This window comes from Grampus griseus (genome assembly GCF_964374135.1).
Source record: "Grampus griseus genome assembly, chromosome: 1".
Taxonomy (NCBI): domain Eukaryota; kingdom Metazoa; phylum Chordata; class Mammalia; order Artiodactyla; family Delphinidae; genus Grampus; species Grampus griseus.
Genome location: NC_139017.1, coordinates 32,226,496 through 32,243,350, shown reverse-complemented (window position 1 = coordinate 32,243,350; position 16,855 = coordinate 32,226,496). Strand labels below are relative to the sequence as shown.

General features: G+C 34.5%; 1 protein-coding gene across 2 annotated transcripts in view; it reads right to left on the bottom strand.

Moving 5' to 3' along the window:
• Positions 1 to 16,855, bottom strand: part of CEP350 (centrosomal protein 350) — a gene marked incomplete at its 5' end in the record, with an annotated part of 126,095 nt that overhangs the window by 22,402 nt on the left and 86,838 nt on the right. For both annotated transcript variants that reach the window (XM_082655305.1, XM_082655306.1), the window contains 5 exons: positions 630 to 2,632; positions 3,643 to 3,725; positions 6,709 to 6,845; positions 9,686 to 9,846; positions 14,361 to 14,505. In XM_082655305.1, coding sequence (XP_082511431.1) covers positions 630 to 2,632; positions 3,643 to 3,725; positions 6,709 to 6,845; positions 9,686 to 9,846; positions 14,361 to 14,505 — 2,529 coding nt within the window. The remainder of the gene's footprint in view (positions 1 to 629; positions 2,633 to 3,642; positions 3,726 to 6,708; positions 6,846 to 9,685; positions 9,847 to 14,360; positions 14,506 to 16,855) is intronic.

Here is a 16,855-nt window from a genome sequence, read left to right as displayed (position 1 = left end):
GATTTTAATAAAATGTTTATTGATCATTTTTTCCTTTTTGTATCATCATTATTCTGTTTCTGAAGAACTGTTTTGCTTCTGAGATATAAAATTCTCACCTTTGGTGATTATCTAGCTCAAGTTACTCAAATTCATTACTGCTGTTCAATTGTCCATGGGCAACCTAAGTAAGTTGATGGTCTGAGTATATGTCATAATGGATACATTTCAGTTTTACCAGAGTCAACATCACAACTGGTAATTTCTGCAAGGCAACTATGACTGAGTAGATATGTGAACAAATAATTTCATAGCCAAAAAAGAACTGGGTTGAGAACCAATGGAAATCTCCACGGAATAAATTTATTCAGTGAATCCAGAAAGAAATCTGATCTGTGGACAGTATACAGGGGTTTTCAACCCAGCATAAACCTGCCAGTGTTTATGACAACTCTATAGTGACCACTCATGACATAATAGAGGACAATTATACTTCAGACAGAAAAACAGCTACATGGCCTTTACAAACTACTGAAGTGATCTTTGTTTAACAAATAACACATCACCAAAAAAACCTATCAGGAGCTACAGAATTAAAATGTACTATAAAGGCAAGGTTAATTGACATTTTCTCTAGACAAAATACTTACAGGTCTAGGACACATATCTGGTGAGGAAATCTCTTCTTTCTCATCTTCCAATTCAGACCTTAAGAAGCAACCTGGAACACTTGGTGACTGTTCCTCGAGATTCTGGGATAGGCCTTGGGGTGGTACTTTCTTTTGATCATCAACAAGAAGCTCTTGATTGCTAAGCTGGATTTTCTCATTCCTAGCTTTTTTGATTTGTTGTAGTTGATTGACTGTGTCCTTCACAAAGACTTTTAGTAAACTATCTGTCAGTAAGCTGACTGTTTCTAGTTGTTCCTTTGACTTTTTTTCCTCACTTGGTGGTGACCTCAGTTGGGCTTCCAATTGGTTCTTTTCTCTTGCTAAAAGGTCCAGAAGTGGGGTAGAAAGCTTTTCTGAAACTTCTGGATATAGGTTCTCTTCCTTTTCAGTAAACTGCTGTTGCTTCCTTAATTCTTCAGAAAAGGTATTACCTAAAGCATTGTCTTCTACAGCAGTGGAAACCTTTTCCGTGGCACCAGAAACAAGGTCTTTGTTTTCCTTTGAAGAAATCAGTGAATCCACTGAATTCTGCTGGTGAATATGGGTTTCAAGTACTCCAGAAATGTCCTGTATATTGTCTGTTTCTATTTTAAGGCTTCTATCAACTGAGGCTTCTGTGTCATGCATACTAGGTTGAGATTCCTTATAAAAACACTCAATCGCATCCTTTTCTCTGTCAAACTTGGGACCCTCTGTATCTTTTTGTTCTTGATTATAGTATTGATATTGTTCATCTGAATAAGAGTCTTCATCTTCATTTATGTCTACATAGTCATCAAAGTTTTCTGAAATGTGAGATATTTTTTGAGGAGGAGCAAAAATCCCATGCTTCTCTTTGCACACAAAGTATACAATGCCATCATATGTTCCACTGTTATTTCCTTCAGGTTTATCCAACTCCACTCCAGCCCAAAATCCTTTAGCAAAACTAGTCACACCTTTGAATCGAAGAGTTCCTGGCTGAACATTGCCAATCAACACCCTATCACCGATGTGGAAATCAAGTAACTCATCTGCAAGAGAAGCTGAAGCTAAGGAAGGGGATTCAGTAAGTCTCTGTTCATGCTCTACATCACTGCGCTCCTTACTTTTCATAAGCTCAGTGGGGGACTTGAGTTCTAATAGCCTTTCAGAATGGACACTGCTATGAATAGAAAGGCTTTTCTCACTGAGGCACTCACTGATTTCATCATCACTACCAAAGCTAGTGGCTCTACTTCTAGAGATCCTTGTTGCCTGTGACTTCTCTCTGCAAGACTGAGAGTCTTTCCTGAGTGACAACAAAGATGTCACCTCAAAGTCATCTTTGTACAATTCAGCTGAAATGTCTTTCTTGAAAGAAGATACTTCAAAATCTTCAGAGTATGATATCTCTTTACATGCAAAAAGATGTTCTGACCAAGATGAGTCTCTGCCCTTTATATTCTTTTGTACGTGAGTGTCTTTTTCTGATTGGATGGTTGCACTATGACCCATATCTTGATCTGACTGTCTCTCTTCTGACTCTTTTTTATGAAGATTTTCAATGGCTAATCTAACTAAGTCTTTCTGAACACTTATAGAATCTAAAGAAAGCTCTTTCCTTGAAAGAATTTCAGATGAATCTCCCTGTTCCAGGTCTAGTGTCAGGAAGACATCAGGCTTCCTAGATTGTTTAGAATAGGCATCTTCAATTGCACTCTCCTCCAATTTTGCATATTCTACTTCGTGTATTTCTGATTTTTGACTAGATTCTTTTTCAACCTTGGCATCTGACACATCAAGAATTCTATTAGAGGCAGTTAATTCTTTGAGAAGAGGTAATGAAGGGACATTTTCTAGAGAATCTCCAGAGTCTGCTCTGGTTCTCCTTGATGATCTGAGAATTGGAGAAGAAGTCTGAAAGTGCTCTTCTGTTCGACTGTCCAATTCAATCATTCTCTTTGCATATGCAGATAAAGAGCTTTCTGACACTGATCTCTCAGAACCTGCCAATGCAGCATCTTAAAGGGAAAAAAAAGATCGCATCAAAATTATCTAATTCAATTTCTGGAACCAAAGTTTAAATAAAAGCTAAATATTGGTGAGAAAAAGCTCTGGTCAATAAATAGGACCTGTTTTACAGGTTACAGTATAAGGTAAGTTTTTCCTTTAAGAGAATATACTGTACCAACAATAAACAGAACATTTAAAAAATGACTGAAAATTTAAAGTTTGGTATAATTTTTTAAGTGTTGTCAACTTACAAAGTAAAGAAAAATGGATCAAAGTTTATGGAAATGTTAATCCTCAAATCATGCAAAAACAGAATTGTATGATGGATATTACATATATTCTTCGAAAACAAAAGCAATGAAGGAAGGACAAATGCAGGGACTTCAACTAACCTCTTGAATGTAAAAAAGGAAAAAAAATCAATTATTTCTGCAACTATAGCACTTTAAGAGCTAAAATTGCAAAATAAGAAAATAAGGTCTGATGAACTAACAAACCACGAATTACAAGTTTTAAATTCAAATCTCTGTTTTGTCATTGTTACTAGGTAGGCTTTTTCATGTCTCAGTTTTATTTCCTCATTGAATTACACTTTATTTTCAATAGTTCTTATCTTTCTTTGGATTAAATTGAAAAAAAATGTATGTAACTACTTACACCGAGAAACAGCATAGGCTGAAAATATATATAATCAGATACAAAATCTGATTAAGGGAGAATTTAGATAATGACGATACACTCACAGCCATTTTGGATTAATGTCTTTATGCCTCAGTTTTCATCAGTTATTGGGACAATAAAGACTGATTCACATAACTTAGGCATAACCAACAAATCACTTTAAAATAGTAACTTAAAATAACTTAAAATAAAAGTAAAAGTAACTTAAAATATTAAATAATCTATTATCTTTAAGAAATTCACTTTTTAACCAAAAAGCTGCAGAGGTGGAATTTTGTAACTTGTATAATCTTTAGTCTATGTAGATACTATGTGATTATTTTTTCTAGTTACATACCAACATGTTCAGCAATAGACTCCAGGGATCCTCTGGAACGTTCTGGCTCTGTCAGTGATTTCCAATTCTTTGCTGTTTCAGATCTAAAGTAGAAAAATTAATAAACAGAAATAAATGTATTGCTGATACTGTAATAACTGGTAACAAAAAGCAGTCAATTCTTAGACAACTGCTTCTTTTTTCTTCTTCGCAGGAAGTATTCCAACCTTTGCCACTTCCACCAAGTCTATTTGTGGCCTTCATCACACTCAGTAGATGATCTTGCCTCTTTTAATGAGAGAAACAGAGGCCATCAGCATGACCCTTCTTATCTTCAACCTTTTTACCTACAAATTTATCTATATTCACAGCCATCCCAACTGCCTTTCCTCCTGTCTGCAAGGAAGAAAAAGGTGTATCTCTCACACTTGTTCAAACTTCTTTCTGCCCCAAATCCCATACATTTCCACAGCCTCATTGATGGTACTCTTCAACTGTCCATTCTTTTTCCTACAATCTTTAGTCCTTCAATCTGGTGACTTTTTTCCCCTCAGCTTATATGCATGCCTCAAGCCTCAAAAAATCCACCCCCCCCCCGATCTTTTTCTTCCCTTGTTTTTTAAAGTTTTTATTTTATACTGGACTGTAGTTGACTTACAATGTTGTGTTAGTTTCAGGTATACAGCAAAGTGATTCAGTTATACATATATCTATTCTTTTTAAAATTCTTTTCCCATTTAGGTTGTTAAAGAATACTGAGCAGACTTTTCCCCCTCAATTCTTTATTCCTCCACCTGGTGCTACTGTCCTCTTTCATGCTTTAAGTTGACATTCACAATCTTCATTTTCTTGCTTTCTTTTTATTTGCTAAGTCATAATATTTGGCTTCTACTCCTACTTCTTTATAACCCCCTTAAATGTTGCTATTTTATCATATTTAGTACTTGGCTCCCTTTTATTCTCTCTGAATTTGCAGACCTTTTTCACCCAAATGTTCACCCAAATGTTGTTATATTTATAGCTTCAACCACCATCTATATGCTGATCACCCCAAATTAAAAAGCTTACATCTTTCCTGGATAATTCCACTTAGATGAACTACAGGTACCTCAAAATTAACATTTTAAAACCAAAATCATAAGACTCCCACCGAAGAACACCTAATTTTCCATTTAGGTTAGTGGAACTTTGACCCAACAAACTACTATTTAAGAGAAACACGGGAGTCATCCAGCTTTTTCCTGCTTCCCTATCTAGCACTTTAATTTGTAAAGTATACTTCTTAAAAATTCCTAAAATCGATCTCCTATTCTCTATTCTTATTACAGTGCATTATCTGAGGGCTGGCTTAGACTACTGTTATCCCTGCTTCTAAACTTACCCCTTTCTATCTTTCCTTCATATTGTAGTCAGAAAGATTTCTCTAAACAGAAATCTGATTCTACCATTCTCTGGTTAATAAAACTATAAAACCATTCAATGGATTGTAGAAATTAAAATAAAACTTATGTATAATGTAATATAAAGGAAAAATGTATAAGTAACAAAATTACACACAAAATCTAAGCATAAAAAATCCTAGATGGGGCTTCCCTGGTGGCGCAGTAGTTGAGAGTTCGCCTGCTGATGCAGGAGACACGGGTTCATGCCCCAGTCTGGGAAGATCCCACATGCCGCGGAGCGGCTAGGCCCGTGAGCCATGGCCGCTGAGTCTGTGCGTCCGGAGCCTGTGCTCCGCAACGGGAGAGGCCACAACAGTGAGAGGTCCGCGTAACGCAAAAAAAAAAAAAAAAAAAAAACCTAGATGGAAATATATCTAATTGTTGACATTTGTTGTTTTGGGATAGTTAGGTATGATACGATTTAAACTTTTATCTTTTTACCACTTCCCTCAATATTCTAGTAGCAATAATAATAACAACTAATACATAGTGCTAATTGTGTGCTAGGCCCTGTTCTACGTTAAGTCTTTTAACTCTCATAACAAGTTTATTACTCAGGGGTTGGTATAGGGATCTAAATCCCTATTACAAAATTGAAACACAGACAGGTTAAATAACTTGCCCCAAATTAAAAAGCTAGCTGGTACTGGAGTCAGGATTCAAACCCAGGTAATGCTAAATTAATTGTAATGAGCCTCTATAACATTTCTAAAAAACATTTCTAAAATATTTCTAAAAAATATCCTAAAATATGCTTTTAAAAAAAATTTAACAGCGTCACATCTTCTAAAAAAGTAAATTAGAAACTACTAAGAATGCGTGAGTACAAGGTTATCACAATTTGTTTTTTATTTTTCCAGTCTCTTCTCCTAACTCCAGCTACATCCTATGATGTTCAGCTTCCATGATATGCCAAGCTCTCTGTTGCTTCTGGTCACTCATGAGTGCCCTTCTCTCTGAAATATCCCCTATTTCTCAGTCCCACTTACCTATACAACCTCTACTCACTCAAAATTTAGTTTAAATATTACTACCTGACTTTCTTATATACCATATTATATATTCTAATAGTGCTACTTTGTATCTTCTGTATTTGTATTCACTGATTGCATAATATTCTATCCCTGGAAAGAACCATCCTTTACTGGGCTATTCACCAGTTCTGGACATAAAGGCTGCTTCCAGTGTTTATGTTATAAACATAATATAAAAGATGTTATTATAAACATATTCATGTAAATAGATATTTTTGATAGCCCATATTTTCTCAAGCTAGATTTTCAGAAGTGGAATTACTGAGTCAAAAGTTACAGATTGTTTTTGACTTTTGAAACATTGCCAAATTGTTTTCCAAAACAACTATACCAACCTACAATGCTATAATAGCAATGCTGGAGAGTACTATTTTTACAGCTCCCATCAGATTTCAGGATTCAAAATATATTTTAAAATCTGTATCTTATTATAAATTCTATTTGTGATTATATCATAAATAACAAATTTACTTTAGTGAAACTGAAAATATAAACCAATATTTTCACTTCTACAATTTCACAGTTACCTAAAAGATAGCTTCTACTTAAAACCTTTCCTTATTCCTTTCTCAAACAAGGCAGAATATAGGTTAGTTATCAAAAATTTCTACCTGTGTAGTGGAAGGGGCTTGATCTTGGGTTTTTCAGAAGCTGAGGAGAGCGTTTTAATCTGAGGCTTGGCTGTTGGTGATGTTTCCAAATCTCGGCTAAGCTCGGCTTCAGTTTTCTTAATGAATTCATCATATGACTAAGTTTAGAAAAATCAAAGGAGTCACTACACAGAATTTTTTAAACTATCTTAAATTATAAAATAGTATATTTTATGGTAAAATATTCAAACCGTAAAAAAGATATAAAATTCTTTCTCCCTGCATCAGTATTATTTCCCAGAGTTCTAAAATCAGTTACTTGTATAGCCTTCTTGAAATAGTCTATGTATAAGCAAGCTGTATAATTGTAATACTAATATCAATTAGGAAATAACAGTCTCAGTCTACAGAAGTTTAATACTTTTGAAGCAATAGTTCAGGCCGTGCCACATTAAAAAACTTCTTTAGCTAATTATATAATTATTCTTTAAAGGATGCCTTAATACATTCCTGGTGTTTTTAAGAAGTTTAGCCTTTACACTAAGTTTCAATGGCAGTAAGCTTCTTAAGGGGTGAGCACTTCAGGAATACAAATTTCAAGGAGAGAGAAGGGAGTGGTTGGGAGTATGATAATATAGAATTGCAAAAATATTTCTTAGTCATTAGCCATTCTGTAAACAAAACTTCACTAATTTATAATTCTAACTTGAATGAAATCTAAGGGAAGCCCTCCTTCTATTAGAAAAACCTCCTCAGTTTTCTAGCCTAAAATTAATCCCTACTTTTACTTCTCTCACATTTAAGACCACAGCTGTTTTGCTCAACACGATATGTCCAGTACCTATTCACAGTGTCTGTCTCAAAGAAGGCTGAGTGAATGAGCAGATGGATGTTTGTCAACTGCTGCAGTTCCCTAAAACTTAGGCTAAAATCACTATTTTTATAACTATCACCGTCTATGTTACCTTCCTCTGAACGGTCAATGTTTTGATAAACATTGGTATTAAACATATACTACAGCTAGATGATTTGGCTAGCTAGGTATACATAAGGACAATGATTTCTCAGATCTGAAAGCTATACTTATATGAGTGTAGTTCATTTATTAAATATGTGATCAAATAAAATCCAAAAGGTTTTTTTCGTATGAACTGCTATGTATTATATATTTCTCTATCATATACTATAATTGTAAAATCTAAATACAGAACTTTCTTTTGCCTTTATTTAAACCGTTTAATAGAATGTTGAATGAGATGGATCTTTTGTATCCTTCTCTAGATATCCTTCCAGGTGACATACCTATTAATGAACTTTTTGGGCAATGCCATTCAATCTAACAGTATTTCATTTAGCTTTCAATGGTTCCACATGACCTATAGCAGTACTTTTAAATCCTGGGCCCCACCCTAGACCAATTAAATCAAAATCTCTGGAAGTGAGCCTGGATATTTGTATTTTTCAAAAAAGCTCCTCAGTTAATTCTAATGTATAGTCAGGTTGAACGCTACAGACCTATACAGGATGAAGTCCAAACTTATCAGTCTGGTTTCTAAGGCCCTGAACATGATCTTTATTTTTAAATTTTGTTCCTCACTACTTTCCAACATGAACTTCTCAGCATGGCCACTGAATCTTAACCACTTTTTCTTACTTCTAAACATATGTGCAAGTTACAATTCCCATTCCCATCTCTGTATTGTGTGCCTGTGTAAACGTCTATCTTCTCCAGATCTGTTAGCAGGTCTATTTTCTATGTGGAAGATAATGTAGTGTAACAGCAGGGGCACAGAATTCGGAATTCGAGCTAGATTAAAATCCTAGTTTTAACACATGTGAGCTGTGTGTCTCTGGATATCATTAATCTCACTAAAACTTAGTTTCCTCATCTGTAAAAGAGGGATAGTAATATCTACACCTTGTTACTTTGAGGATAAAATGAAAAATACGTGTAAAGTAATTAGCTGAGTTTCCAGCACATAAATATGCACCTGATTAATTAATGTAGGAGGACACATGTTTGGTGTTACCACACAAGGATGATTAAAAGAACAGAAATTCTGGCTAAGCATAACAAAGAGCTTTCTAACACTTAGAGCACCTCGAGTCCAACCGATGAAACCAACTGCCTTGAAAATCTGAAATTTGCTATTACTGGAAGTGTCTGGATAGAAGCTGAATGATCAGGTCAGGCCATGAGAAGGGATTCTTATGATGAGCAGGAAGTTCAGACCGGTTCTATAACGAATGTGGTGTTTAGGAACACTAGGCTGGCAGAATGCATGTAAGCTATAGGGAAGCGACCAGAGGCAGGGACATTTAAGAGGCTATGTAGACAACAGAGGCAGGAGGACATAAGGGCCCCAAATAGCTTGATGGCAGTAGGAATGGAAAGGGACAAGCAAGAAGATTTATGAAAAAAGTACCAATGGGATCTGGTGACTGAATGGATGGGAGAAAACAGAAAGAGGAAGACATAAAAACTAGGTTTCCAGACTGGGGTAGGATCAGGGAAGGTTGCTAGAGTTAAGGAAAGTCAAGTTTAGAGCTATTATTTAGGAGCCATTCAAACAGTACAAAGAGTCGTACTAATAAGTCGTGTGGCATGAAACACCACTCCGCTTTAAAAAAAAAAAAAAGGCAGTAACAGTTCCAATAGCTAGGATTATGTATCTAATGGTTCTTTGCTTTAGAGGACACGGATATCAATTTTTCTTTCATAGGCCTAATCTTTCTTCTTTAGAAAAAAACTTATTTTAATACTTTTACTATTTACTTTAATACCTGATATTATAATATTTAACATTTTAATTTAATATTTAATTTAATCTTTCAAGCAAGAGTTTGTTCAGATTTTTTTTTAAAGTTAGGTTAAAATGTGGTACAAAATTAATATTGAAAAATTCTAATCCATTACTTTATTAACAACACTAAAAACATTTCAGGGTTCACATTTATATTAGCCTTGAAATTAAACCCCTTTCTTCTTATTTCTAACCTCCAATTGTTTGATTAGACTGGCTTCTTGGGCTTTCAGTCTTTCCTTTTGCCTTTTTTTCTGTTCCTTCTTCAGTTGGTCCACAACTGATTTTCTTTTCCGCAGCTCATCCTTCAGGGCTCTGATCCTACCTTCAATGTCACTCTGGTCAGATGTAGTTTCTAAAAGAGATACAGAATCTTTTTATTTAACTTAAAAATAAAGTTAACTCAGTAACTATTAATAAAAAGCACCAATGTAAAGTCAATTTAACATTTAAAATTTGAGCTTCAGAAAAAAATTATTAGTGATTTGCATCCTTTCTTTTCCCCTAAATCTCTATGGGGAGGGTGGGTGTCTTCCTATCTGTTTTCACTTTCTAATTGCACTATTTGAAACTGCAAATAAATCTCAAAGTACCCTGTTCTTGATAAGATAAGCAGCTGGAAGTTGAAAAACTTTGGTTAGTAAACTTTGGACATTCTGCAAGGATTTAGTTCCTGGTGACAAGACAGCCATATTTAACTGTACTTCCTCTTGGTTATTAATAGTAGTTTGATAGTTTTTAAGTCATATTAAAATCAAAGTGGAATTTTAACATTTTAAATTGATTGTGAGTCATCAGCTGATGTCTTAACATCACATAAAAGGAGAGAGAAAAATTATAAAGAAATATACTCTGTAGTAAGCTTTCTTTGGAAGTTCTTAAAATATTTAAAATAACTGAAATGAAACTAGTTAAATCTTATTTTCTTCCCAACAATTCAGACACATATATACACATAAAGTAGATGTCCAGTCATAGCAAAATCGTGAAAAAGACATTTCATTGTTAAGTGTCATGCATATCTTATAAAAATAAGTATCATTTAAAAACACTGTTTATTTCACTACACATGGAAATTACATAGAAAAAAAAAAAAAGACTGTTCCTCACACCTCCTCCCTGAATCACACAATGGTGTCATTTAATGAGTGAGACATTTAATAGTCTTATAAGAGAAATACTATTGTATACAAATCTGAAGACTCAGATGTACATTACAACATTATATCATAAACAATCAGGTTTTTTCAAGCACTTCAGATTAAACTGCATAGAACTAGTCACAGAATTTATTTTAAAAAGATAATAGTCTTTTTTTGCAATGTGATCTAAATATCTGGATTACAAATAATGACATCTAAGTTCCTGCCACTTTTATGTCCTAACTTAAGGTATACTAGGAAGTTGTATCCATCTTATACCAGTAGTCGCATCAGACTGAGCCCTTAGCATGGGCAAAGTTTACTACTTAGTGATCAACACTCATAAAATGAAGTAACAATAAAGGCCATTTTCAACTCAGGATCTATTACGTAATCGGTAAGGTGTTTGACACTTACCAATTTCTAGAATTGATGTGAAAATTAAATAAGGTATATAAAGCATGGAGCACAGTACCTGGACTACTATTACAGCTCAGTAAATGGTGGTAGTATTAGCACACATAAAACAAACATTTTTATGTAGCCATATTTTATGTAACATATTTTTTGGTTTAAAACTAAAAAAGGTTGTAGAGATGAGATATCAACTGAATATCCTGCTCATGCTTTCTTTTAATTTCTGAAGAAAATAATCAATTGGTTTCAGGGTTAAAAGACTCTGAACCTTAGCGGTAAGCTTTACAGTGATTTAACTGATGATTCTAGTACAATAATTGGGGGTAGGACTGTAGGCTGGGCAAAAAATTATAATCTTTCTAAAATGAAGTATAAACCCATATCTTTGCATCTTCTACAGCTGTGTATTCTTTTAACTGTGTATTCTTTATGTGCTTCCAAAACTTGAGATGTTACTTTGATAAAATTTTATAGGAGACTACTATACTCCCACAGACTTAGTTTCAACTCTGCCCCCAAAAAGTTTATTTTAAATGAATATATTTTAAAAATTGGATATGTCAACAGTGATTTTTTAAAATAAAAATATCTTTATCATCTATGATTGTGAAGATTTAATAGCAGATGATGAGAAACTTCAAGTTTTAGATGAAAGACCTTGGGAAACGTTTTTATTTTTAAGTACTAAAGAAACGAAAATCCTACAAATGAAGGGTAGAGATTAAGTAAAAGTCTATGAAAGTGAATGGGAATACATTTTATATATGCCCAAATCTAGTATTACAACAGTGTTTATCATCAGTAACATCTAAGAGAATCTCTATAATTTTTTTTTTTTAATCCAAGAGACTTTCTAGATGAATGAATTGTCTTTATGAAATTCTCTCCTACAGGGTTTTTTGGAAGGTGAGGGGACAGGGGAAGTGGCAGGTAAATGATACTTCAGTTTGTTGAAACACATCAAGACAGAATAAGCAGATGGACAGAATAACTCAATCAAAAATTAAGTTCGGGGGCTTCCCTGGTGGTGCAGTGGTTGAGAGTCCGCCTGCCGATGCAGGGGACATGGGTTCGTGCCCCGGTCCGGGAAGATCCCACATGCCGCGGAGCGGCTGGGCCTGTGAGCCATGGCCGCTGAGCCTGCGCGTCCAGAGCCTGTGCTCCGCAACGGGAGAGGCCACAACAGTGAAAGGCCCGTGTACCGCAAAAAAAAAAAGAAAAAAAAAATTAAGTTTGATTATCTGACACATGCTGACTGTATTAATTTGGTTTATAACAAACTCTCCATCACTTAAGTGAGAAAGGTATTATATAACTCCACTACATTAAAATTTACCATTTCCATAAATACTGCATATAAATGATGTCATCATGAATAGGTAGATGGCATTATAGTTGAAAAATCTCAGAGCTGTTTTTCTAAAGCTGTTCTTGCTTAAATATGTTTTACCAATAAAACAGTATCTTATAAATATTATCATTAATCCTTGTTGCATAACTCATGCAAGGATGGTTAAGATATTATTTTCCATTGCTACAGATAGAAAAGATTATCTAATATGGGAAGGAAACTTAAAGAGAGTCATCAGTATGTAATAGAGCCATGATGAGAATCCATATTTCCAAGTATCAAGTTTATGTCCACTGACATATTATTCTACTGGCAGTAACTTTTCACCAGAGTACATGAAAGCAAATATATAAAAATGCTAATCACTTGCAACAGATAAATATGACAGACAGGGACTTCCCTGGTGGTCCAGTGGTAAAGAATCTGCCTTGCAATGCAGGGAACATGGGTTCAATCCCTGGTCAGGGAACTAAGATCCCACATGCCGCGGGGCAACTAAGCTGTGTGCCACAACTACTGAGCTCACGCGCCTCAACTAGAGCCCGCATGCTGCCAACTACAGAGCCTACACGCTCTGGAACCCGTGCGCCACAACTAGAGAAGAGAAAACCTGCATGCCACAACTAGAGAGAAACCTGCACACCACAACTAGAGAGAAGCCCATGCACCACAATGAAGATACCCCATGTCTCAACAAAGATCCCGCGTGCTGCAACTAAGACCTGACACACCCCAAAATAAATACAATAAACAATGAATAAATCTTAAAAAAAAACAATTTAAATATGACAGACAACATTCTTCAACTTTAATTACTGGCTTGATCCAGTAATTCCATTTCTAAGAATTTATTCCTACTGAAATATTCAACAAGGATCTATATAAATGAAGATGTTCATTACAGCATTATTTGAAATATTGAAAATTTTGAGAAAACCTACATGACTATCACTAGGGAAATGGTTAAATAAATTATGGTATACCTACCCTTTGAAATATTATGCAGTTATTCAAAGAATAAAGGAGATCTATAAATATGGGCATGGGGAAAAAATCCATGATTTATTACTGTTTAAAACATTGAAAACAAAGGGGGTACAGATTAGAATCAAAGATCAAAAAATGAATAGTATTTTTCACTTTTCCTTTACTAAATGTCTACTCTCAAAAGAAAACTGAAAATGAACTCAAAAGACATACACTCAACATGGTATTAATCTTCCTCAGAATCCTACATAAACCAAGTATTGTCTATCTAGATATGCCTCCCACGATCAATGCCTTGAATCAAGTCTTCTAGAGTAAAGGCTGTTTATTCTTTCATAATCTATATGCCACAGAGATTTACAGTATGATAGAGGTTATGGGAAAACAGATAATGCTCCCCACTGCCATGTGCAGTCTCTTCTCTACTTTTCCTCCCTTTAGTCTTATACTACCCTGCTCTACCACCTCCTATTTCTCCTCACTGTCACCATTAAATCATTCAAGAAACATTTAATAAATACCTACTATGTGCAATGCAAAGTACCTGCTAGGGCCTGGTGCTACAACTGTTAAAACATAGGACTTTCCTTTGCAGAAGTCTATATTCTAGTAGGGGAAACCTGCTGTGTGAAGTTTGATTACAATTTATGTGTTGCCTGGTATAACAAGTTGAAGAGCAGAGCACTATGGGAATACATAAGCAGTGCCTGACACACACCAAAAATTCAAAGAATGTGTGATGAATAAATGACTATTAACATCCAAGAATATAACAATTTATCATATTGGTGTAATTAGGGATATAATTATCAATGAAAAGCAAAGAATTATGCGATTTAGTCTTGGCAAGAAAAAAGTCTTTACAAATGAAACAAAGAATAACATTTTACCAGCCATACAGTTAGACAAAGCTTATTAAAGAGGAATTCAAATATAGTGCAAAGAAAACTAACTCCTCCTTGTTAGTCTTACCTGACTGTGTCATAGATAATGACTCATCTGACCAACTATAACAGTGTTGATGGGACTTGACGGGTAGACGACATTGTCCTCCAGTTCTATGACTTCCTTTGCTAGACTCCTGCTTTGTCACAGATGTGCAGCTTTTAGGAGGTGACTGTTCAAACAGAAAATCAAATGGGAACCGTTTTGTGATACAGTTGTAAAATTCTATTTAAAATTCAAGATACGAACCAGTTGAAGATAATATTTACAAAGAGTTTTAAATAACTTCATGAAATAAAAAGTGAAAAAAGTTTGCAAAATATACTAAGGATAAGATCTTGACTTTTTAAAGGTAGAGAAAAAAGTTATAAAAAAGCATGCTTTTAAAAAATGTTTATAATAAATTATGAGTGGCTACTGAATCAGTGATACTTACCCCCTTATTCGTTTTAACTTTAAAAATACTAAATATGGGGGTGCAGATATCTCTTTGACATAGTAATTTCACTTCCTTCAGATATATATCCAGAAGTGAATTTGCTGGATCATACGGTAGGTCTTCATTAACAGATGAATGGATAAAGAAAATATGACATACACACACACACAAACACACACACATGCACACACACAAATACTATTCAGCCATTAAAAAACCCAAACAAACCAGAAATCCTGTCATTTGAGACAACACGGATGGATCTTGAGGGCATTGTACTAAGTGAAATAAGTCAGAGAGAGAAAGACAAATACTATATGATCTCACTTATATGTGGAATCTAAAAAAACCCAAACTCATAGAAAAAGAGATCAGACTTGTGATCAGCAGAGGTGGGGGTGGAGAGGTGGGGGAACTGGGTGAAGCTGGTTGAAAAGTATAAGCTTCCAGTTATAAGACATATAGGTACTGGGGATGTAATGTACAACATGATGACTATAGTTAACACTGCTATATGGTATATTTGAAAGGTGCTAAAAGAGTAGATCCTAAAAGTTCTCATCACAAGGAAAAAAACTTTTTGTAACTATATGAGGTGATGGATATTAACTAAACTTATTGTGGTAATCATTTCACTATATATATATATGTCAAGTTATTATGCTGTACACCTTTAACTCACACAGTGCTGTGTGTCAATTGCATGTCAATAAAACTGAAAAAAAATTTAAATATACTAATGTACTACTTTTATGGAAGGAAAGAAGGAGAAATGGAAGCGGGAAGGGAAGAAAAGAGCATAAGAAGACTGCCCAAATGAGATTATTTATTAGAAAGGGTGTAATTTCTACCTTGATATCAAGTGGAAGTGAGAATGTCTGATTTGATTCCTAGCTATCACCACTTCCTATCCCTGTGACTATGGGCAAGTTTCTTAGCCTGCTAAGCTTCAGAGTGGGGCTTAAAATCTAAAGAATTGTTGTGAGGATAATCTACATAAGGCATTCAGCATACTACCTGGCACTTGGTAAGTAAACACTCAATAAATATTACTTCTTATTATAGAAGTGACTTTAAGACACACTGAATTTAGGTGGATTCTTTTTTTTAAACACAAAGAGGCTTTAACAATGTTTGTGTTCACTTATAATATTTAATAGTTATGCTATAAAAAGAAACAAAATTGAACTATTTGTATTGAGGTGGATGGACCTAGAGTCTGTCATACAGAGTGAAGTAAGTTAGAAAGAGAAAAACAAATACCGTACGCTAACACATATATATGGAATCTAAAAAAAAAAAAAAAAAGGTTCTGATGAACCCAGGGGCAGGACAGGAATAAAGACACAGATGTAGAGAATGGACTTGAGGACACGGGGAGGGGGAAGGATAAGCTGGGTCGAAGTGAGAGAGTAGCACTGACATATATACACTACCACATGTAAAAGAGATAGCTAGTGGGAAGCAGCTGCATAACACAGGGAGATCAGCTCAGTGTTTTGTGACCACCTAGAGGGGTGGGATAGGGAGCGTGGGAGGGAGGGAGACGCAAGCGGGAAGAGATATGGGAACATATATATATATATATATATATATATATATATATATATATATATATATATATATATATATAACTGATTCATTTTGTTGTGAAGCAGAAACTAACACACCATTGTAAAGCAATTATACTCCTATAAAGATGTTAAAAAAAAAAAAAGAAAAGGCACACTGGTGTGGTTTAAGGTCTTATTGTTTCTATTACATGACAAAACAGACTATAATAAGAACTTGTATTGTCTCACATATTATCTTTATTAAAAACTTTAGAAGTTCCTATCCCCTAAATATTAAAAACTTCACAGCATATAATTTTATAACTGCCCCTAAAGCTAAAATTCATATATTTATAAATCTTTAGGAGTCAAGGAAAAGCTTTATTTCTACTCAAATGTCATATAGTATATGTTACAGGTATGGGTGATAGTCAATGCTGTCCTTTAATAGCAAGAATATAACTGTTAATAATATACCTTTCAGGCAGGTTTTTTTCTAAAGAAGCTTTAAGATATAAATATATATTAAC